General features: G+C 40.5%; 1 protein-coding gene across 1 annotated transcript; it reads left to right on the forward strand.

Annotated features, from left to right (window-relative positions):
• Positions 1 to 9,519: 9,519 nt before the first annotated feature.
• Positions 9,520 to 23,911, forward strand: EIF3M (eukaryotic translation initiation factor 3 subunit M). The gene is made up of 11 exons (XM_039725095.1): positions 9,520 to 9,674; positions 10,954 to 11,086; positions 12,051 to 12,189; positions 12,566 to 12,689; positions 13,130 to 13,224; positions 17,534 to 17,617; positions 18,838 to 18,937; positions 19,348 to 19,429; positions 22,444 to 22,587; positions 23,140 to 23,200; positions 23,627 to 23,911. Exons 1-11 carry the CDS (start codon positions 9,633 to 9,635, stop codon positions 23,745 to 23,747), a joined length of 1,125 nt encoding a protein of 374 aa, XP_039581029.1. The 5' UTR covers positions 9,520 to 9,632; the 3' UTR covers positions 23,748 to 23,911.
• Positions 23,912 to 23,964: the final 53 nt, after the last annotated feature.

Consider the following 23,964-nt stretch of genomic DNA (forward strand, 5'->3'; position numbering starts at 1 on the left):
GACTATCTTAGCCATTTGAAAAAATATTGCTATATCTTGGACTTTTAATAAGGTTTCCACAGCTTTTATATGGGTCAAAGGGAGGGAAAGTGCTTCTAAGATACTTTTAAGATAACACTTCCATTCCACTTAGAATGGAAATTGCCTTTTTGACACCTAAAGCTGCCGAGCTCTTGATCTGCTTTTCCTCAGGTAGAGAATCCATTAAGTGATGAACAACTTCTCGAGCAGGGTTATGAGCTCTGTACATTTTATGCACACGGCCTCAGATCCTTCCAGCTACTTGGAGGATTTTTAATGCATGAATCAGCCACGGGCCCTTGACTGCAAGAAGCACAGAATTCTGTACTGAGATGTGAAGGCAAAGCACACAGCTCTCCTGAGCCAGTCTGTGGATTTGGGGGCATTATTCTGGCACCTGAGGGAGCTGTTACAGAATTTTGTGAATTTTTTTTCAGGATGCTTTGAGGAGCACATTGACAGAAGCCCTCAAATTTATTGTAAGTACCATTCTTCTGAAATTCATTTAAAAAAAAAAATCCAGAACTTCCTATCTTGCCTGCTCTAACAGCAACATTTTCTCTAAGGTCATCACCAGATGATTAGAATGTTTTGTTTACCTTTTGGTCTAATCAGACAAGATAGATTTTGTTTTGGAACAATGTTTGGTTTGTAATGCAAAGTGCTCATTGAAAGACTGTTTTCTCTGTATATGAGGTTTTCCAGAGTGTTTGGTGGTGGCATCAGCTGTGTTTCACAGCCTGCTCACCCAGGAACAGGCTGTGAAAGGACTCACCACAACGCAGGTTACAGGAAAGCAATGCCAGCCAGAGTGCAACTCCACACCAAACACTCTGTGTGTGACTTGGCAAAAGGGTTTTCCCAAGAATTACAGCTAAACTCCATTCTTTTCATGGTTTGTCTTTTTTTTTTTTTTCCTAGGAGGCACTAGAGAAAGTTAATAGGAATAAATACGTGTTTAGATGGCATGCCCTCTTTGACCAAAAGTCTAATTTCTCAGTTACAAAGGAAGCGCAGGACATTCTTAAACTCTGTATTTTCATCACTGAATCACAGATGGTTAAAAGAAAATTCCTAAATAAAGTGGAAAAAGTAAAATGCCTAAAATACAGCGCAAGTATGACTTTTTTTTTTTTCCCAATGAACTCCATAGCAAAAGGAGCAAAATTCTCCCCTTAAAAACCCAAGCATCAAGTTTTCTCTCAAAAGTTTGGACTAACTTCCCCATGCATTCTTCTTCTTATGAGACTGATACTTAATAAATCGTATTCATTTGTTTGTGTTTGTTTTCACTGGAGACCTGGAAAGGCCAAAGCTCATTTGCTCTGTGCAGACCCAAAGGGAGCCCGCAGCATTTACCCAGAACAGAAATCACTTTTCCTTACTCCAGTGCCACATTTTGGTTGCTGTATTGTCATTACCAGATAAGAAATAATTTCTTATATTGTTCCTGCCCCAAACCACCAAATTGAAGTACTACAATATCTGAGATACAAATGTACTGTTTTCAAGTATCTAAACTGTCCTTTTGGTTAAAAAGCTTGAAGACTCCTGGAGGAAGCACAGCAAAGATAAGGGAAGACCAGAAGGATAACTAAAAATCTGTAATGAAGATGATGTTTTGTAGAGTGTGTGACAGGAATACTGCAAATATCATTCCTCTGAGAAATAACAGTCATTTAAATGCAGTCTTAGTTTAAAAGTGAACTTGCCCATGACAGATGTGATTTTATACATATCTATATATAACCCATAAAACCTGTGGATAATGTACAGAAATGATAAGGATCACTGGATAAAAACCACTATAGATTAATGAAAAAATCTGAACAAATCCTGAACTGCTCAAGGAAGGGTACACAGTTCTGACAGATCCCTTAGTACAAATGGTGGGAGTAAAACATATCCACATGATAATCACATCCTTACCAAAATTGAAAACGTATGTGAAAGTCATGGTGGTCTTGCAAAAATATAAACTCATAAACGATTTTTTGATTTGGTGTCATCATTCATTTCTTTCATTTGAGAAATCAGTTTTAGTAGGCCATGCAAAGATTGATAGCTTCTTCATAAAAGGATATTTTATGAAATAGTGAAATGTAGCATATTTCTACCTGATAAATGCAGAGACCTGTAAACTTTGAACCCACATTGGCCTTTGTTGCTCATGACCCTGTTTAAGTGATTTATTTTCTTTTAACAACTGCAGTCTGCAGGAGGTAGAATATACTGCATAGATCTTTAATTCTGTTGAAAATTGAACAGTTTAAACAGAATGGCTGACATTAGAAGAGCTATTGCTGAAAAGTCATATTATCTTAATTTCAGTATCCCTTTTAGGAACAATATTTATGGTTAGAGAAAACGCATAATTTATAAAAACAACTTGGTAGGCTGCTGCAGAGCAATGGAGGAGCTGGCATCCTTAGCCCCACATCAGGGTGTCACCAGGACTGCATCAAAGCTAAAGACTCTGGAAACCCGGCACATGGAAAGGGATAAAATCAGAAAACTGGCCTGTTGTCTAGAAGAACATCTTGAGGGAACTGAATGCTCCCCATCCTTGTGAAACATTTGGATATCAAAGAGTTAGCAAATTCCAAGGAAATAATACCCTGCTAGAATTTTTCTGCCAGGCTTTAATACAACAGTGTGTTTATCGTTGACTTTTTTGCCCTCCTTTCACTGCTTTTGGTTTTTATTTGGTTAATGTGCACTGAAATCAAACAGCATCATAAGAATACTTCCTGCTCCTCGGTGTGGATGTCACCATGGAAGTTCAGCAGATCAGTCCTCTTCCATCTGTAGGGAGAAACCATCTCAAACCCAAAACTTTTACCCTATGGAGACCCAACTTTGTTTTGCTGCTGATCTCAGGTGGCTTCCCCAGCAGCACACCACAACACTGCTGCAATAATCTTCATCAGATGACAAGCCTACAAAACCTTAGCTGGTTTTAATGTGTATCTCTGCATTATCACATAGTGCCCCAGGCTCCTTCTTATAAAAAAAATGGATATGATCAGAGAAATGCTTTTTTAAAACTCTGGTTTGAAGTTGCTCATTCATGAAACAGGCTTCTGTAAAGAGAATTCCATGTTTGTGGAACATCTCAGGAATATATGGTTCTTTAATAAAAACAATAAAAGTTTAAAGCTCCCCTACTTTGCTCTGCTCTTCATTATTAGAAATAAATCTTATGAAGCAGATAAAAGTATTACAATTAATCCCTCCTGAATGGAGACAGTATGTACTATTATTTTCAATATGAGAGAAAATGGCTTTGACTAGAGTGGCAACAACTGGCAAGCTGATTTTATAGTTTTGATTTATTGAATATTAGGAAATAGACTTTTTTAATAACAATTCCATTTAAGTATTCATTAAAATGGAATTAGTACAAGCAGGGCCAGATTCTGATATCCATATTCTTGTCAGACAGCATTTTATTACAGAAAAGTCTCTCTGACATCAGTGGGATTACTTGTAAAAGGCCGTTCAGCATGAGTGAGAACACAGAGCTGGACCCTACAAGGATACAGAGGTTTTAGGTGCTCCCCCTGACCCCCAGGTGCCCCACACATCCTCTGGCAATGGCTGGAGCAGTATGGAATTGTGTGCACCATCCACACTGGCGTGCATCAACTCCTGATTCCACAAAGAGCTGACCCACCTTGTCCCTGCCCCAGGTACATGGGATATCAAGAGATATCTTCACCCTCACAAGGGAAATCATTCCCAAGTGCTGATTATTTTGATTTATATTTATCTTCATAGTTCTTTCAGTCTAAGTTTGACCCAAAGAATGCAAGCACATGAAAAAAGCACTACGAAAATGAATTTTGATTTATAAGAAAAATCCTTCAGAATGAAAAAGGTAGGGGGCCACAGTAATGAATCTTACTAAAGGATCAAGGCTGTGTACTCCACTTCTCTTTGCACAACAGAAGAAAAGGCCACCTTGCATTTCTGTTTTATACACTCCTGATTTAAATACAAATATAAACAAATTCCAGTAAACCCTTGAGATGGTACTGGGTAAGGAGAACTGGCTTAGTTATTAATGTTATTGATAAATAGAATAAGCACATTGTTTTTTCCCATATGTAACCTAAAATGTCTCCAATTCTGAGTTCCAGCACCTGTCCTGTGTTTCTTTATTCAGTAATCTCTATAACGAGCAGGGGAGGAGCTGAGAAATTTGACCTTTATCCATAAAACAATGACGGATGAGCAAATTGTGAATGTCCTAATATATCTTTTGTTCAAAATTACTTGGCAAAATATTTGGACAAATAATTTTTAGTATATATGCTGTATTTTCATATTTTCATTACTTTCACAGGTCATACCTGGAATATGCTTCTACTCCCTGACTGGGTGAACACAGAATTCAGTCCTGACAGCAAATACTTCACAGCCTGTTCCCTGGAGGTTCCTGCAGAATCTCACAGCAAAAAACTCATTTGCTAATAGGAAAACAAATATGATCAAAACCTATTTGTTTGATGCTTCCTTAAGGATACAAAGAGGTCTGTTTATTTGTTTTATTGCAATGTAATGCTATAGCATTACATTGTTACAGTTATAGCATGAAAGAGGTCTGTTTATTTGTTTTATTGCAATGTAATGCTATGTGTTACAGTTATAGCATAAAATAATATAGCACAATTAGTAAACAGACTACTTCCTATTGTTTAACTTTGGTTCAAAAACTGCCCAAGACTAAAGGTTTCTATGGTAGAGTTCTCAAAGGTCAGACTTGAAAGCCTAAACTTCAGGTTCTACTGAGATAAAGGCACAGTGCTTTGCAAAGTTATGCTATTATCCCTGGTTATAATCTTCACTGACTTCAGAAATAATTGCTTTCCTCAAACAAAAAGGAAGTCTGATTCTAATTTGCTATCTAGATCTACATTCTTATATTCTTTTTATAGATTTTGAACAAGTTATCACTGGAATCTTCCTTCACTCAAACATAAGTGAAAGTTTTATCTTACCTCAGATATCACAAAAATAATTTATGGCTAAGGAAACAAAACCTTTTGTCTCACAATATATTTCTTTGCGACAGCTGTGGTATTTCACTGAAAGCACAAAAGCTGTGACGGTCTGGACTGCAATCAACCATTTTTAATAGGAAATTTTTAAAGACTTTTAATAAGATCCCCTAACATAATTTATGGGGAGAGGTTTTGAAGTGAAGAGGCATTGTTTGGCAAAGTGTTCTTCCTCTAATCTCAGGAAATTTAAATAATTGAGTGCTCATTTCCTCTAAACTTAGGATTTCTCCTTAAAAATGGTTAAGAAAAACACCTGCTACACTAGCAGAAAAATAAGTGTATCAAGAGTAAAAAAAAAAAAAATTTCTAAATGTTTTTCAGAGGCAAAACTCCATATCAGAACCCAATAGTAATAATAATGCAATATTGAATTTTGCTTCTTCAAGTCAGAATTTTTAATACGCACCTTCAATGAAGATTTCATGCTGGTCAGTGCAACTGCAGCTATTTATTTTAATACACTTTATTTTAATTACCCTAATGGGTAATTAAATAGGGGAATAAGTGGACAAAAGGGGAATAATAGTAAGTGGACTTAGGGGAATAAGTGGACAAAAGTGGAGAATTTACAGATTACAAGAAAACCAGATGAGCACCCAAAAGTTACTACAGTTACTGAAGTTATCCAGAGTTCCTCTGGCTACAGAACTTGGCTGGAAGAATAAGGATAGCAGGCTTCCCCTGAGATCTCTGATATATCTTACGAGAAGAGGCTCCAAGGGTATTTTAGCAGTTTCCCTTTAGCCCCAACAAGAACTAGGGAAAAAACAGAAACAGAAGTAGGAAGCACACTTCGATACATTGATAAAGCTAATCAAAGCTCCTAAATATGAAACAGATTTAGTTTGGCTGTCTGGCAATTCGGATGAAGTTTTAAATTATTTTGTTACCTCTTCTGAGTAACTCATATGCCGTAATTCTGACTTAAACTAAAAGCTGATTTAACTGTGTTCTGCTCGTTTAGGTCGGCTAGAATATCTTCCCCAAAGGAGAAAAAAAAGACAGGGGGAACCTTTGAAGCAAGGAGTCCTGAAGAGCCCAGGCACAGCCGCGCAGCCGGGACTCTCCTGGGTCAGTGCATGTCCAAAACCTCCAGAGGGCACTCAGCACAAATGCGGCGGGGAAAAGGGGGGCAATTCCCAGCGGCTGCTCATCCTTACACCGCTTTCCAGGGACGCAGCTCAACTCTCATCTCTCCTACAGAGAGAACCGTAACAACAAACAAACAAACTGACAATCAAACAATAAATAAATAAATAAATAAATAAATAAAGGGAGAAACAATAGATAAATTAATGAATAAATAAACTGACAAACAAGCAATAAATAAATGAACTAATAAATAAATAAATAAACTGGAAATACATAAATAATAAGTAAATAAACAAGAGGGATTCTGAAGAGGAATAATTCTGCCATTATATATATAAAGGGTCTGCACTTCCTTTTTGTATTGGAGAAGATCTTTTTCATCAATGTCTTTAAGGAAAGGGGAGCAGCTTTTAGAGTCTAACGCTAAACCCTTTCTTTTCAAAAGCTGTCTGCTGGTTTCAAAGAACCTCCATTAAAAAAAAAAAAAAGTGTTTTTTAAGATGTGTCACCTAAACGACTTTGTTTTCCTCAGTCACCACATTCAAAGCACACAGGACAGGACATCACTCCTTTAGACTCCATCTCTCTCTCTGGTTTGCCTACAGAAACAAAACAAAACAATTCACAGTGCGTACCGGCCAAAATTCCTCTTTTTCCTTCAGCAGGGAAGTCTTGGGTGGCAAGACCTTCCCCACGTCCCACAGACACACACACAGCCTCGCACCATCAGGCATCCGCAGTGACCTCCTCTGGCTCCTGCTCTGAGTCCCTGAGCTCACAGCCCTCCCTCAGACCTGCTTGCAACAGGAAAGGCCAGGCCGATTTTAACACGAGGTGAATCACATCCATTGCTTTTTACTTTTTGGGCAACGTTTAATTGTTTTAGCCTTACGGACCCATTCTTCCGAAGAAAAGCTTCTTCCTTTTAACAACAAATGAAAACAAAAAAAGACCCTTACTCAAGGGCACGGGGGCATGCCTCGGGTCCCTTTGGCCCCCTCTCTCTCCAGGGCTGCCCACACTGGGAGCACTGGGAGCCCTGGGAAAGCCTCCACAGGGACCTCTGGCTCCCCTGCTTTAACCCCATCCACACCCCATCTCTGAACCAGCTTCAGGAGCTGCAGACAGCACTATAAACAACCGCCTTGTTTCCACAGAAATGCCACAATTCCAATGACGCTGAAAGCCATTCTGTGGCATTCACATTCTCTGAAAAATCCCTTCACCCAGGATTTTTCTCCTGGAAAGCTGAGAAGCCTCAGAGAAGAAGGAAAGCAATTATTATCTCATGTGCTTCTCCTGTGTTTTGCTGTAGTGGAATATGTTTGGAGATTGTTTACTCAGAGGTGATTGTTCCATTGGGTTCTGCTGTGAGTTGTTTTGACTCTTTGGCCAGTCTCTGCCAAGCTGTGTCAGACTCTGGAGAGAGTCATGAGTTTCATTATTATCTTTTCAGCCTTCTGTAAGTATCCTTTCTGCATTCTTTAGTATAGTATGCTTTAGTATTCTTTAATATAATATAGTATAATAAAATAATAAATTAGCCTTCTGAGAACGTGGAGTCAGATTGATCATTCCTCCCATCATCAGGGCACCCTGCAAATACGATACCATTCCTCCACTACAGCCTCTTTGCATGGCTAGTTTCACAAAACACAGACTGCCCCCTTTATATTCAAAGTGGCCTTCCTGATGCACAAGTTCAAACCCCAGCCATCATCTATCATCTGAACTCTTCTGGGACAAATAAAGCATCATGCAACAGACCATATGTGGATATTTCAGCAGAGCTCTTTGGAGTCATGTCCCGTCTACCCAATGTGATCCACAGTTATTTTATTTTTGTATGTTCAGAATAATACATGACAAACCTTCACTGCCTAAACAGAAATAGATACTGGGGTTGGGAGGTCCCTGTGTGATGTGGGCCATTTACACACTCTGAGTTAGCTTGGGCATCTGCAGAATAATTTCTTTCAGACACAGCATGGGATCTCTAGGACACTCATTGCAGCTTGCAGGTATGCACAATATTCCAGAATGTAAATTGGCAACAGGCACGTGCTTTGGCACATGAAATGTCTCCTAAAGACGTGTGAAAATCTAATGCAGGATGTAGTCCTATGCCCCAGGGTGATGGATCCCAGTCACCTTTACTGTCACAGGACTGTGTTAAGCAGTACCAGAGGAAAGTCACCTACACTTTAAAAATGCTCAAACACTCATTCTCTGAAAATCAGATCCCCTTCGAGATCAGACACACAAAGGAGAGACCTGTCTCTATTATCTGTCCATAACTTCCAGGATGCTGACTTCTGAAATACAAAATACTGGTAAGACTATCAATCAGCCTGTATTAAAATATCCTGCTTACAACATAATTAATCAGCTACAGTGGGGTTAATATTTTAAAAATACTGCCCAAATAAAATAAAATAAGCTAATTAGGCAGGATTTGTATGATAGAAAAATTAAAGGTTGAAGCATTATTTAAAAGTTACACAAGCATGTAGATGACTAAAAATAAGCAGAATTATGACATTTAATAAAGGCAGTGTGGGCCTTTATCAGTTTCATTGTGCTCAGTGCTGCGGAGACTCACAACCCGCTGTTAAAAACCCTGCTCTAATTATTAGACTCAATAATATGCTCAGTCATGATTTGGTCAGGTTTATCAAATAAGGTTTGTGTACAACGGTCTTCACTAACTGTGTTACTGGCTGGACACGGTGATTTTGGAGGTCTTTTCAACCTTAGCTATTCTATGATTCTCTTGGCTTTCATTTCAGGTTTTGAGCACGGGGAAAGTCACCCTATGCTCCCGGCGGTCTGCCAGAGCCGACCAGGAAGCTTCCTGAGCACAAAACCCGGGGAACACGCCGGTGACACCGGGGATTCCTCCTCTCCTCTCCTCTCCCCTCAGCGGAGCGTGAGCGCAGCTGCTCAACGCAAATAAAGGAAAAGCGCCAGCCCCGTTCGGGAACCGTCCCGCCACAGCTCCACCGGGCTGTTATTAACGGGCTCACGCACAGAGCACTAGGCAAGAAGCGCTCAGCTTTTAAACGCGGACAAAGGAAGGGGTGTGTGTGTGTGAGGGGAGCGGGGGGGGGCGGCTCGGTGCCACGGTCCGGCCCGGCCGCGGCAGCGCCGGCGGGGCGGGCAGGGCCGTGTGGGGCAGGGCCGAGTTGGACAGGGCTGTGCCGGGCAGGGCCGTGCCGGGCAGGACGAAGGGGGCAGGGCCGTGGGGGGCAGGGCCCAGTTGGACAGGGCTGTGCCGGGCAGGGCCGTGCCGGGCAGGACGAAGGGGGCAGGGCCGTGTGGGGCCGGGCCGAGCCGGGCACAGGGCGGTCGGAGCGCGGGGCCCGCCCGCCGGGCGCGGGAAGCGGAAGCGGCGCGGCCCGGCGCGGCGGCGGAAGGCGCTCCGCCTTTCCGGAGCGCGGCGTGCTCGGAGCCATGAGCGTCCCGGCCTTCATCGACATCACCGAGGAGGATCAGGTCAGCTCCCCGCGGGGCGATGGGCCCCGGGCCGCGGGGCCGGGCCGAGCCGTGTCGGGGGCAGCCCGGGCCGGACCTGCCCCGCCGAGAGCGCTCCGCGAACGCCTCCGGGCTGTTCTCTGCAGAGCCCGAGCAGACGATTAGAGAAACTTGAGTATAGTGGCTGAAATAGAACCCGGTGTTTGCAGTTCCCTCTTCAGTGTTCCGCCTCTCCGGCACTTCGTTTTCATTGCTCCTCATCCCTACTTTCTATTTAGGAGAAGAAAGCGGGTTCACATGTGGGCATTGCTTGGGTTTTGTGGAATTCTCCGTACTGCAGGCGCGGGAAGTGGAAATTCTGTGTTTGAGCTGCTGCTTTGTTGTGCCTTTGGCTTTGGGGGCTGCTTGTTCCCGGTGTGGTTGGCGTGTGTGTGTGCACATACATGTTTATGTACGCACAGTGTGTGCATGTGCACACTGGAAATCAAGACACGGACACGCGGCTGCCAGCCTTCAGTTCCTCTTGCTCTCATGCCTAGTACAGCCCCATCCAGCAGCTGGTGTGAAACATCCTCAGTGCAGCCATTTGTCCCAGGGCATTTAGCTTTTTTCCTGGTTCTAAAATGATTTGACACCGAACAGGATGTAAATGTCACAGCAGCCTCCTGGTCACAAGTGCCAGAAGTCGTATGGCCTCAGATTGTTTCTGAAGGGTTGTGCTTCTGCTGCTGAAGCCCTGAATGATAATGAACAGGCATGTTGCTGAGGGAGGGCTATTTTCTTGGTGTAGGTTTAAGTCCTAACAGTGATATTACAAGGCTGAGGGTTGAATGGGGATTTTTATCTGGTGTAATGGAACGTTCCTTGCCCGTGGCACAGGTGTGGAATAAGATGATCTTTAAGGCTCCTTGCAACCCAAGCCATTCTATAGATTAGAAACTGTTGTTGTGAAGTTGTGAAGACAAAGTTCTGCTCTCTCTAAAGTGCCTTTGTTTATGCTTTTTTTCTTTTTTGGTGAAGGAGCAACTAAATGGTTTTAATGTTTGTTTGACATTTGCAGATGAAGTAAAACTCCATAAGAAGGTGTCTTATAAAAACTTATTAGGCCTGCAGTGCCATGCCCAGTCTTAAGTGGCACATTGACACTGTGAGAAAAAGCTCTGTGACCTGCTCAGTCTCTGGCAAAACAGCAGGTTCAGCATCTGGCAGAACAAAAATCTGTAAGAAATTTAATTGCTTTGACTTTGTTATTCACAAAACAACTGTTTTGTTTTGTATGTGCTGTCTTCTCTTTTTTAAGGCTGCGGAACTGCGAGCTTACCTGAAATCCAAAGGGGCAGAAATCTCTGAAGAAAACGCTGAAGGTGGACTTCATGTGGACTTGGCCCAGATTATTGAAGTGTGTGATGTGTGCCTGAAAGAGGATGACAAAGGTTTGCATTTTAAGTCCTGTTGGTTTTGCTATTTATCACCATTGGTGCTTTCAAACAGTAACATCTGGCAGAATTTAGAGATGTGTGGCGTTGAAACACAAGCTCTGCATCCTCATAAAACTGGAAGTGCACGTTTCCTTCATTGCCCTGAAATATTTGCATGTACTCTGCCCCTCCTTTCTCCAAAGATCCAGCACTCTTTGAAGAAGTCAGAAGCTGAGCTAGACTCTGCTTGTAATGAGGGTGTAGAGACTTGTATGTAAAACAGAGCTTTTGATGCTCAGGTGTCATTTTGGGGAATAGATAATGTTTTCCATATGTAATGAATTTTGTTCTTTTTCTTTGCGTGGCTGATAATTGGGCAGACTGAAAAGAAAACACAAAACTGCTGTGGTTCTGTTTGGAAAGGATGGAATACCACACTTAAAACAAGAGCTGGGGAGGGTTTGTAATACACTTCAGTGTTCTTGAGGACATTTTCCCTGTGGTCTGGGAATCCCTCGTGCTCCTGGTGAAATGTTTTACTGTGCTTGAGCGCTAGGTGTTACTGTTCTCACTGTAGAACCGTGGGCAGTCTCCTGGATGTGCAGGAGGAAGCCACTGTGTGGAACCTAGAGTTCCTCTGATTTCTCCTGTGTGTAAGCAGAGAATTCAGAGTAAGTGTGGTATCAAAAACCATGTTCTGTGTTGACCTTGGAGTGGTAATTCTTGTCTTCCACAGAGGTATGTTGGTGTAAGCCCACCTGAGCCAAGTCTCTGGCATATTCTGATGAATATCCAGATTGGTATCTTGGCATTTTCTTTCTTTCACAATTCTTGCTCGTGCAAAGTGGTATTTCATATCAAAAGTATGAATGACTATCATCAAAAGTATGAATTGCTATTATCAAAAGAGTATCCAGCACAAGGTAGCTACTGACTGCTGCTTGCAGTTTCCAACAGCTGTATGTTTTGGTTTATGCAGATGTGGAGAGTGTGATGAACAGCGTTGTGTCTCTGCTTCTTATCCTGGAACCTGACAAGCAAGAAGCACTGATTGAGAACCTGTGTGAGAAGTTGGTGAAGTTTCGGGAAGGAGAGCGCCCATCTCTCAGACTGCAGCTGTAAGTATTGTACAGGGCAAAGTGAGACAGTGGTGACTGGGCAAACAATTGTGCCTCTGAAGAGGAAGGATTATCTTGTATGTGTTTAAATCAAAGTGTGGGGTGTTGCAGAAAGCACTCTTTTTTACCTTCTTTTCACTGTCATAAAATAGAAGCACCAATTTTTTTTTTCCTTGGGTGTTACACAGTGAAATTAATATGCACAGCTTTCAGCTTTGCTGAAAATGATTACAAAACTGGTAGCTGTTTCAGTGCATGGATGTCAGGTGCTGCCAGATGCTTTGTACTAGCCTGTGTCTTAAAAGAGCACTGACATGTACTCCAGTAATGTTTTTTGAAAGTTCTGTAACTCTGTTGTTGGTTGTTTGTGGTCTAGCCTGAGCAATCTCTTCCATGGCATGGACAAGAACACTCCTGTGAGGTACACAGTGTACTGCAGCCTTCTCAAAGTGGCCTCGTCCTGTGGTGCCATCCAGTACATTCCAACTGAACTAGATCAGGTAATTCAGTGACCCTTCAAGTCGTGGCCTTTGGAGGAACCATGTTGCACCTAAATATCACTCAGAGCTGATACAGACCATCTCTTACAAATTGCCAGAACCTAGAGAAATTGCCATGAAGATGATCAGAGAGACACAACGCCTCTCCTGTGAGGGAAGGCTGAGAGCATTGGGATTGTTCAGCCTGGAGAAGAGAAGGCTCCAGGATGCCCTTATTGCAGCACTTTAAAGGGGGCTCATTAAAGAGGGAGAGCGACTTTTGACATGGGCAAATAGTGACAGGACAAGGGGCAGTGGGGGCATGAGAATCAGAAGACCTAGAAGAGAAATCTGTGTGCAAGATATTTTTAATCCTTTTCTGCTTGGGAGAAAATGAGAAGTATTTTAGTGCTATTTTCATATTTTCCTGAATGCTTCTTTTTCACTCGTATTCTACCTAGGTCCGAAAATGGATTTCTGACTGGAATCTGGCCACAGAGAAAAAGCACACTCTACTGAGACTTCTCTATGATGTCCTAGTAGACTGCAAGAAAAGGTATAAAAGACAAGCCATACATACTAGATAACTCTGTATTTTGATGTACTATAGGTGATGTGTAGGGAAAGTGTTTCTTCCAGGACTTGTAAAATTAATCTGTACTGATAATTCAATCCAAATACACTTCTGGGTTTTTAAAAATATTTCTAAGCACTCTTGCATTAGACCAGTATTCCCAATAATATTAAAATTAGCAGTGAATTAACTGCAAACCACAGACTCCCAAAATAACACTATTCCTTTCTATAAATAATCATCTCAGTGCATTGTAGCATTATGCCAAGTTTATTATTTAATTGCACTTTTGACATTTTAGTGCATGGTAGTGCTATCTCTTACTTAATGATGTGGGAAGGCTTATCAATCATGGCTAACAGAATCAGTCTTTTTATGTAAACATTACCTTCAGGACAGAGCTTTCCACTAGTCATGGAAATTAATGTCCACAGAATACCTGCTTGGCCATTTTGAATTATTATCCTGCATCATAAGAAGCATCTTTGATCTAACAAACTTGGCAGACCACTGTCTTCTGGCATGTAAAGTAATCCAGTGTGTATGCTGCTTGTAAACTAATGCAGATCTGAGCTGAGAGCTGTCATCAGTTTATCTTACAGAAATGCTGCTGTGGGCTGACTGCCCTGGCAGGGCTGCAGTGATGGGCTGCTGTCCAGTGGTTTGGGGTGTAGTTCCACAGCAGCTCAAACCTACTTAACCTGTCCCTGCAGTTTGGGATGGGGATCTGGGGGCTGTCAGTTGCTTTCCCCTGCCCTTCCACTCTGTTTCCTGAGTTATTTTTCAAGTTCGTTTTTTTTTTTTTATTATTTTTGTAGTGGGGCAGCATCAGGGCCCTTCCACTGCTGACCCACAGTGGTACCAGAACTGCACTTGTGGATTTTCAGCATTTGCATGACCTTGCACTGCTGAAAAGGAAGTTCTGTCCTGTACCCTCTGTTCCTGTCCCTTCCAGCTGCCAGTACCTGTGTGTGTTTGTGCTGCTGTGGCCATCTGTGTGACTGCACAGGGGCTTGGCCTGGGGACACGACCTTGCTGGGGGTTTAAAAAGGCAAGTGTGGAGCTGTCACAGGTGGAGAATAGTTCCATCTGTCAGGACAGTTGGCTTATTCTGCCCTGCTGGAATTGTAGCCTGGAAATGCTGCATCAGCATAGCAGGATCATAACCTCAATTTAAGGATGATTAATCCTCATGGAGTGGTTACTCTGTGAGCTGCATTACTGGGAATTCCTGTTTGTAGCACTCAAATGCTTTTGCATCAGTAGTTCTGTATGGCACATTTCAGCTGGTCAAAATAAATTCAGACATTTTAGTCACAGATCTTTTTCATGGCTTAGTGCTTACCTTGTTTCAGAAATGTTACACTGATAACATTCCTGCTCTTCCTCACTTCTCATCCTCTTGATTTATTGTGAGGTTTTGACTAGTTTCATTCCCAAATTTCATAGCCAACTATTTTTAGCTACTCTTGCTGTCAAATCAGTGGATTAAACTTCTAGTTTTCGTTTCCACTGCTACCAGTAACCTTGCTACTAAATGGTTTTTTGCTTGCTAACCATAAGTGATTTTTTAAGACGGCCAATGAAACCTTCCCTTCCACCAACCCTGTAAGACTCCTGCACTCGGTGTCCAAGCTGTTCACTGAGCAGAACAGTGTTTCAGAGCACCTGCACTTCTCTCCAGAAAAGAAAACAACAAGTGACCCTGGCACCTTTGACCTGGTTCACTCTCCTGGATCAGTGGGCAGTGTTTGCAATAGTATGGGAAACTCACCCAGCATTCCAGCTGCAGCACTCAGGAATGTTGCTCTATCTAGCAGTATGGGAAGATAAGTGGGAACTGAAAAGTACATGATAAAAATTATACCTCAGTTACTGTTGTTGATTTATAATCAAGGGAAAAGAACTAGATGGTTAAAGACAATTGAATTCTTTTGTTTGCTTGATTTCTGTTTTAATTTTGGTCAGTGTGGCAGAAGAGATGGTTTTCTGTAGCTAATAGATTTACTCCCAGTGGATCTCCAGTACTGGTAGTTAGCAGATTGGTAGCTCCTAAAAAGTAAATGTGCAGAGGTTGTGTGGTGTCCCTTTTCCTGCAGTGACAAGTGAAAGTTTGTTTTGTCAAACCTTTTCCAGCCATCTTGATGCAGTTAAAAGCTGGCCTCTGCTGGCAGGATCCAGCAGCTTTTGGCCCTGCCCAAGTTAAATTCAAACAGGTCTGGCAAGTCTGGCTATTAATCCTTGTAGCAAAAAGCTCAGCATGTCAGGCACCTGCAGAGTAATTGTTTCATTTAATTTTAGTTAAGTTCAGTTTAATATCATGTAATGTAGAGGGACTCAGTTCCAGCATCTGACTAAGTTTCTGAATGCTCTGCTGTGGTTTTTTTTGTTCCTTTTATCTGCCATCACTCTTAAGCTCTCCTTGCTTTTTGTCAAGTTATGCATCTAGACTGGAAGCCAAGAGCGCTTGTTCAGGCTGTTTTGCTAGAAAAAAATGTTCACATTTGCACCTTAGGTGAGACACATTTAACAACAACCTGTGGTAAAATAGTGATCTGTAATAGTGCTTGAAACAGCCTACTTTACAGTAGTAATCTGACACGGAACAGAATGCAAGACTGCCATGGAATATAAAGGCTGCCATATTTGAATAGATTAGAATGTAAAGGCTGCCATATTGGCTGAGTTTCACAAAAATTTAGCACACAGTTTAGTTTTGGAGTAATTGTCTTGTAGCATTCTGTTGTTTCCTAGAAATACAAGTAAAAAATTCCACTCCTTCCCCACTTAAAAAAAACCCCAAAAAAACAGGGAATTGAAAATACTGTTTGAAATTAGTCAAGTGATAGTTTTCAATTTTTTGCTGCTAAGGGAAAAATTAGAAGAGGGAAAAAAGTGCCAGAAAACTAACACAGCTCTGATGTGCACAAGACCAACTGTGGAAAAGCTTTCATTAAATAAAGAGTTCTGTATTAGGTTGAATAGCACATGAGCTGAGCCTCTTTGATTTAATACCTGTATATTGCCATTCCTGTATTAAACTGGTCCTTTGTCTCCTAGAACATTCTTTGTCTCCTGGAATTTTGATAAGATTTCACCAGTGCTAAAATCATGGTCAGTCACAGACTGATTGTCAAGCAAATGCTTCTCTCCTATATAAAGCTGCCTAAATTTTTTTTTTTTCAACTGGGTGTTGCCCATGATGTCTTAATATTTGTGCTGTGCATCTCTCAGATCTGGTAAATTCTCTGAGAACAAACTTCACCCTGTGGAGGGGTTGTCAGACAGTGGTATGGTGAGATTTCAAATAATACCCATATGAAGACACTGTTACTGTACTACAGAAACCATTCAGCCCTGTGGTGTTCTGTGGCTTAAACCTCTGTCACAGCACAGAACATCCTGATTATCTTCTGTTGGTTTGTTCTTCCCTGTGCAGATTATGCCATTGGCCTAAGTCACTAATTAAAACTTTATTCTCCCAATGTTTTGTTTAAAAGAAAATTGTGTGTGCTTGTAAACCACATGGGATAATTTGGTGTAAATTTTCCAACAAGCATCAAGGGTTGCTGGCCTTGTTGGTGGTAAAACTGTGAAGTGAATATAAATCAAAATCTGTTGAAATGACACAGTAACAATCTCAGAGCTGGTTTGCAGTTGAGGTTTATAAGACAATCTGGGTGGACAAGGCTGTAGGTTTGCTCAGCTTTCTGAGAAGGAGTTGTTTGTCTGAAAGCTGTCTGTCAGCAGTGCTGGAAGCTTCACAGCAGCCTCGGCCAGTGTCACTGCTGGCTGTGTAATTTCATCAAGAAAATGAGCAGCTCTCACTCAGAACACTTGACGAGAGAATCTGCAAAAGAAGAGAGCAGCTTTTACAGTCATTTTCCTGACCATAAATATTCTTTAAGAGATGCCATTTTACATTTGAAATAAACTTTGCAGCGCTACTTATTGGGCAGTGATTAAATCCAGATGTGCACAAGAGGAGCATTCTCGTGAACCATATAAAGCTGTTCCTAGCTCAGAAAGCTTTTTCCATAACTAGCAGGTAATTAATCAGTTTAAGAGAATGAAATGAAGGGTGAAGATAAACATTTTGTAGAACAAGAATTGAAAGAATACATCCAGCTAATTTATTCTCTCCACTAGAATTAAAAGGGATCATCTACATCTTTCTCGAGTGTGATTTAATTTGACCTATAACATCATAATGGAATTATTTAAATATTTGAGTGTCTTGTTTGAACAATTTTTTCAGCAATCCTGAGGTAACTTTATTTTTTTTCTATAGTGACACTGCAGCAAAAGTAATGGTGGAGCTATTGGGAAGTTACACAGAGGACAATGCTTCCCAGGCTAGAGTTGATGCTCACAGGTATGACTGATTGCCCAGTTGGCTTAAAAGTAACTTTTCCTCAATTGCCAAATTATTTTGATCCCCTCACTGTTTCAGAGGTTGTCTCTGCAGTCTGCTGTAGGTCTGGCTGTTTGTAGGCACAGCCAGGTGTATTCCAGTGTACAAGTGCACAGGAGTGTTCCTGGTCACTGCTGAGAGAGATCAGCCTTGGGTAAGGACTTTACATCAGCTGTGCACTCAGACTCTCTACTGGAATCCCTTATTTCAGATTGTTTTACTTTTTGTCTGTTCTGCTACCTGACTGTGAGCATTCTTTTCAAATACCACTTTCTTTTGAGAAAACATTGTTGTCCCATCTATGAGCAAGTACAAAGAATTTGAACTGTACAGAAATAAGCTTACCTGTTGAACAAGTTGGGACTAAATTGATTCATAACAGTGCATTTTCCCCACTGGCCAAAATGAGTAAATGCCTGTGTTTTGATGTTCTAACCATCATGATTTTTCTTAGGAATTGGTTCTTTAAGTTCTGCCAGATGTGCACTACCAGTAGTCCTCAAGGGAGCTGTTTATACTTAACCATGGAGGAAAATCAGGATGACTCCTTTGGAAAATTAGTGTCTGTGCCCAAGTGGGAACTTCACTGGCTCCCTTCCAGCAGTTGTTCTGTGCGAGAACTCGTGTGCCCAGGGCTGTGTCCCTGCAGAGCTCGGGTTCTCCTGGTGTGGCAGAGTGAGCCAAGTCTTCTGATGAGCTGTTGAGAGCAGCTTTCTTTGGGAGTTCCTGTTTCTAGTCCGGAGCTGCAGCAGAGAAATCCTGGGCCTTGCACTGTTTGGTGTTGGGCTTTTCTCTGTTTTGTGTCACGTATTCGAGTATAATTAAATCTTCCAAAACAACTTAATTCTGTGAAATTTTAGGAGCACAGTAAGAATATCTTTGTTCCTCCTAGGAACAAAGGCTATGCTGGAAATAAATGCATGGATGAAAACTGGAGGGTGATCTGTGGTTTGACTACCTGGCACATTTCATTTGGAATACTGGACAAACTACTTAATGCTTCCTGTTCCTTGGTTTTTCCATCTGTAAAATGAAGTTTAAAATTGGAAGGTGACATATGTTACTTCTAATAATAATTGAAAACCCTTGTTTCCTAGAAGGGAAGGAAGAACAAACTGAATTGCTCTTAGTCATAAAGATGTGTATTGCTTTGAAAGTAAGCATTTTCCTTTTCTCCTCAGATGTATTGTACGAGCATTGAAGGATCCAAATACCTTTCTCTTTGATCATCTTCTTGCCTTAAAACCAGTCAAATTTTTGGAAGGAGAACTTATTCATGATGTAAGTAACTTTTGTGTCTAGTGAGATGGTTTGATAACAGTAGACTGCTTTGTTTTAACGTGTCTTTTGAAATCCATTAGAACAGTTATCTGTGTCAGTAATCCTGAGCTGCAATGTGCTATTTCTTTTACAGCCTTAAAATTGCATGTGAAACGTTTCCCTTTCAAAGTTTCAAAAACTCACTTACAAGTCCTGCCCTCACTTGAGTTCTGTAGCAAATCTTAAGTCTGGGGAAGGGAAGTAAGCTCAGCACAGGCTGCCCAAATCTACTGACAGAAGACAGAATTTCAGCTCCTAACAACTTATTTTTCTGTTCAATACCCTAGTTTCTATCCGTATCTGTCCAGCCTGCAAAGAGGGAAACCAGGATAATTCTTAAACTGTTCTCATGTTTGTTTTCCATCTTCTAGCTTTTGACAATTTTTGTAAGTGCTAAACTAGCATCCTATGTCAAGTTTTATCAGAACAACAAAGACTTCATTGACTCCCTGGGTAAGTTTTCAGATCATTACCTTTCTGACTGTTTACATGGTTTAAGGCATGGAAGCCACAGAGTAATTCGGTTTGAATCCATGTACTGAAGGAAATTTCAAAACCGATTAGAGTTTGTAGATGGTAACCTCTTGTAGATTTTGAGTGGTTTGTTCACTGTGGTTTGTTCTGTGAAAACAAGCTGGTTTTGGAAGAGAACTGGGTTTTTTTCCTCTTAGAACTCCCCTCCTGAAAGGTTTAACGCATTCATGCTGCAGACTAGGCCAGAGATCACAACTGCATTGAGGAAACCACCAGCTTGTATAAATCTCCTATTTTTTTTAAAATCATGAATAACTTTGTAACAGCAGACACCTCTGAGCAGTAAGATAAAGCATGCAAATTGTGTGTGTGTGTGTGTGTGTGTCTGCCTGTGCTGATGCATTAGACCCAGCAAGCCACAGTCTGTCCCAGTTAATTTGTTTCATCACATGAAGCAATGTGATGGAATGTTAATGTCAGCACCCTCTTTATTTACACACTGTGGAAAAAAGGAGTAGTAATTAACACTTTGACACTCCCCCGTTGATGTGTAATTGACTGTTTCAAAGGAGCACTGGTTCATAAGCTATTGCATGCATTAAAATTACGTTTTTTATATTCCAGCTTTTTAGGACAGGGGTCAGTGACAATGCAGAAATTGCTCAATGATGCAGATTTTTTTATTACTGCATTAAGGTTTTGACATATTGGTAATGAATAAATGTTTCCATAAAAATACAATATTTTTTTTATAACTTTGATTTTCAAATGACACTTACACACTACCTTGGATGCATGTGAGGAAAGCCATAGTTTTGCTAAAACAGAGTTTAGCGCAGCTTTTTAACACATGCATTATTTTGTTTAATGGGGTGTGATACAATTCTTAGAATAATTGCCCTCAGAGCTTTAAAATGGTGGTACTTTGGGTATGAAAATGATAGAAATGCCAATGGGATTTTTTGGTGGATAAAATCAGCAGCAGGTTTTTGGTAGCTTGTAAATGTGTGTATAGGGTAAGTGTAGCTTTAGTCACGTGTATCTGAACATTAGTTATCCAGACAGGTTATGCTTTTCTTTCTCAGGGGAAAGTGGGTTTGGGGCTTATCTTTTAGGTACTGCTCCACAGAAATATTTGCTGAAATTGCTGTTGCACCAACATTTGAATAAATTTATGGAAGATCAATTACACATCTATGTAGCATCAATTGTATTGTGTTCAGTTGTTGTGGTTTCTTTTCCTTGCCTCCCAGTGTCTGTGCTTCCTTCCATGAATTAATTCAGTGTGTGAACTTTCAATATGTGTAAGATTCATATAATCTTAGTAAGATCCTTAAATACCTGTGCAACTGCTTGGAATAACAGTCTTACCTTCCACTTATGCTGATTTCTCTATGGTGTGCTCAGAACCTCTGTGTGTCTTGGAGCAATGGACAAGCAGAGATTTGGAGGCAGCACAGATGGAAATGCTGGGAACTGAGTGGCTCAGCCATGGCTTTGATAAACAAGGGCAGTTTGGTCTAGACAACACTGCAGTTATTAGATGAGGCATTCAAAAATCATCTGTTCCCAAAAGCAAGATTTTGAACCTGCTTTAGAGATTTTTTTTTTAAATAACTTGCCAAAAGACCTTTGTTTTAAAGGCTGTGTAGAATAGCATTCCAGTGGCAGTAGAGCATGGGCTGTAGCTGTAACATTTCCTGGAGCAGGACCAGGTAGAACTGGCCCAGGAAAGCTGTGCAGTGCAGGCTCCCACAGGCAGCATCAGTTTGTTACAATTTGTTGTTTTATTAATGCTGACAACTTAGGCCAGCAGTAGCATTATCTGTGTCAACTGCATCGCCCTAACATGGCCACAGTTAATCTGGTACTACCAGCAGTCTTCTTCGCAAAGTTAATCAGCATCTCATTTGCATTTGTTAATTAGGGTTAATGTGTGCTAATTGATTTTTTGATGCTTGTAGAGTTCCATTAAACCCAGTTAGGTTTAGTTGCTGGTGCTCCTCATTCATATGAATTATGGTGATCTCGTTTTTGTTGAATCCGTGCCAAATAGGGAACCTGCATCATAATTACAGCTAATTAACACAACATGATGTCCTGCACTAATGTGCTTCCCTGCTAGTGTATGGGTGTTATAAATTCCAAACTTACATATTTACTGAAGCCATGGGAATGTCTATAATGTCATTCTAGAACAAAAAGATTGATACTCAATTTTAAGAAACTTCCACTGGGTCTTAGTTGGTACCTCATGGACCTTGGGATTAAGAAATGCTGTGTTTCATCTCAGTGACTTCTCTTGGTTGACCTAGATGTTTTTCCAGGAAAATGGTCTCTGATTTAGACATGCAAGGCCTTGGCTCAGTTCCTTGTGTTGGCATTTATGCAGTGCTGTAAAAGATGTTACTTGACCTCAGAACAGCACTTTCCTGAGCCACACTGGATGCTTACCTGGGCCTCACCAGGCATTTTTTGCTGTGGACAAACAAATTCAGTAGCAAAATGCTTTATTCTGGCACCACAACGTTATCACTGTGAGAGGTTTATTTTCCAGAAACCACAAGAGAATGAGTGGTGAGGCTCTAAGATTTTTGGCATAACGAGTTGTGCATTTTCTGTTTTGTTGCATTGCTGTTCTTCCAGGTGATGCAACTGAAAATCTCACTTGCACTCTTATCACTTCAAGTTCTGTTTAGGTGATGTTTTTACTGCTCAAAATGCAAAAATGTTGTAGATAATATATTTCTGCTAAAAACAACCGAAACTTGATGAATTCACAATGAAACTTGCTATTTTAGCAAAAGACAGAGCAGATGCAGGATTTGGTATTTTACCTCAAAAAACTGTTGATAGTGAAAAGTAGAATATATTTCAATGTGAAATAAATTTTAAATTACTGGAAGCAAATATAGTAAAAATAACATGAAAAGCAAATTATTTGTATGAATTACAATTAAATCATTAATTAAACTGTCAACACTTTTCCTCAGGCTTGTTGCACGAACACAATATGGCCAAGATGAGGCTCCTTACTTTCATGGGAATGGCTGTAGAGAATAAAGAAATCTCATTTGACACAATGCAGCAGGAACTCCAGATTGGGGCTGATGATGTAGAAGCATTTGTCATTGATGGTAAGAACTGTGCCTCTCCACACAGTGCTCATGAACAAGACCTTTAGAGTCTTCTAAGCTAATGTTAAATTTCAAGAACAATATTAATTTTAATTTCTGTGCTTTTTACAAGGTAAAGCTGCACAGCTTCATGTTTAAAGACAGGCCCAACTGTTGAGTTTTAACTAGTGTTTTTCTTCTCAATGACAGGAACTGTATCTCATGTAATTCTGCACAGGACTAATAAATTGTTTGCAGGTTTAATTTGTCATCTGGTTTTGTTTGCTGTCATTAAAACAGGATGTGTTTGTAAGGGAGAGAAGTTCATAAAATCTGGACAGGATATTGCTTTAATAGACTGGCACCAAACAATAGGATTTGTGCATGACCTTCATCTTGTTACATCATTTTGCTTTTCTGCCTACTAGACCATTAAAACCAACAGCAAAACAGATTAAGTGAACTGCTGAGTTCTTATGTTTGTATTGCTCTCATTTTGAACCATTTTTGTGCAGTTTAATACCTTTGCACTATCATGAAAATGTTGCTCAAAACAGCATTGTTTTTTTGCAGCTGTAAAGACAAAGATGGTGTACTGCAAAATAGATCAGACACAGAGGAAAGTCATTGTCAGGTAAGACAATTCTTCATGGCATTTTGCAGAACTTCATGTGTTCTAATTATTTCACTTGCATTTGTAGAATATTCTAACTAGAAGCAAGGTGTTGTTCCTAGCAGTTGCTGGTAGTTAAATAGTTGCTATTTATCATAATTTTATTAAGGCTCACACTGAATGTGATTAGCTTATTTAATGAAAGAGTCCTACTTTCCAGGACATTTCATTTAATGACCTACTAGTGACAGGAATACTAATGACTGTTGTTGCTTTAAATATTTGGGAAGGCTACAGAATTCTCTTAACTGCTGAAGTTCAGTCCTTTCTAGAGAGAAAATTGAATTTTCCTGTTTGCTCATGAGAGTAAAGTAATGCTATAGAAGAATGATTAGGTGAGTGTGACATCTCTAGTAACCTTCTCCCAATTTTGTTTTACTTCTCCAGTCACAGCACACATCGGACTTTTGGAAAGCAGCAGTGGCAGCAGTTGTATGACACTCTAAACACCTGGAAACAAAATTTGAATCAAGTGAAAAACAGTCTCCTCAGTCTCTCAGACACCTAAGAGTTTTTTCTGACCTAGTAATATTGCTATAGATGAACTTTATTCAAAACTTTGTTAATTCGTGTTTCAAAAAAAATGTATGCAATTGGCCTAAAGAAGCTAAACATTCTAAATTACCAAAAAAAGGAAAAAAAAAGAGGCAATAAAACTAACATGGGAAAATGTCTTCTGTTGATTTTCTTACATAATCAGCAACAAGAAACTGGCAATGTTTCTT

Source organism: Passer montanus, unplaced genomic scaffold, assembly GCF_014805655.1.
Source record: "Passer montanus isolate IOZ18808 unplaced genomic scaffold, ASM1480565v1 scaffold54, whole genome shotgun sequence".
NCBI lineage: Eukaryota > Metazoa > Chordata > Aves > Passeriformes > Passeridae > Passer > Passer montanus.

Coding starts and splice junctions, on each gene's coding strand:
- EIF3M (XM_039725095.1), top strand. CDS start 9,633: ATGAGCGTCCCGGCCTTCATCGACATCACCGAGGAGGATCAG. Junction 9,675..10,953: donor ACATCACCGAGGAGGATCAG/GTCAGCTCCCCG, acceptor CTCTTTTTTAAG/GCTGCGGAACTGCGAGCTTA. Junction 22,588..23,139: donor AGAAGCATTTGTCATTGATG/GTAAGAACTGTG, acceptor GTTTTTTTGCAG/CTGTAAAGACAAAGATGGTG.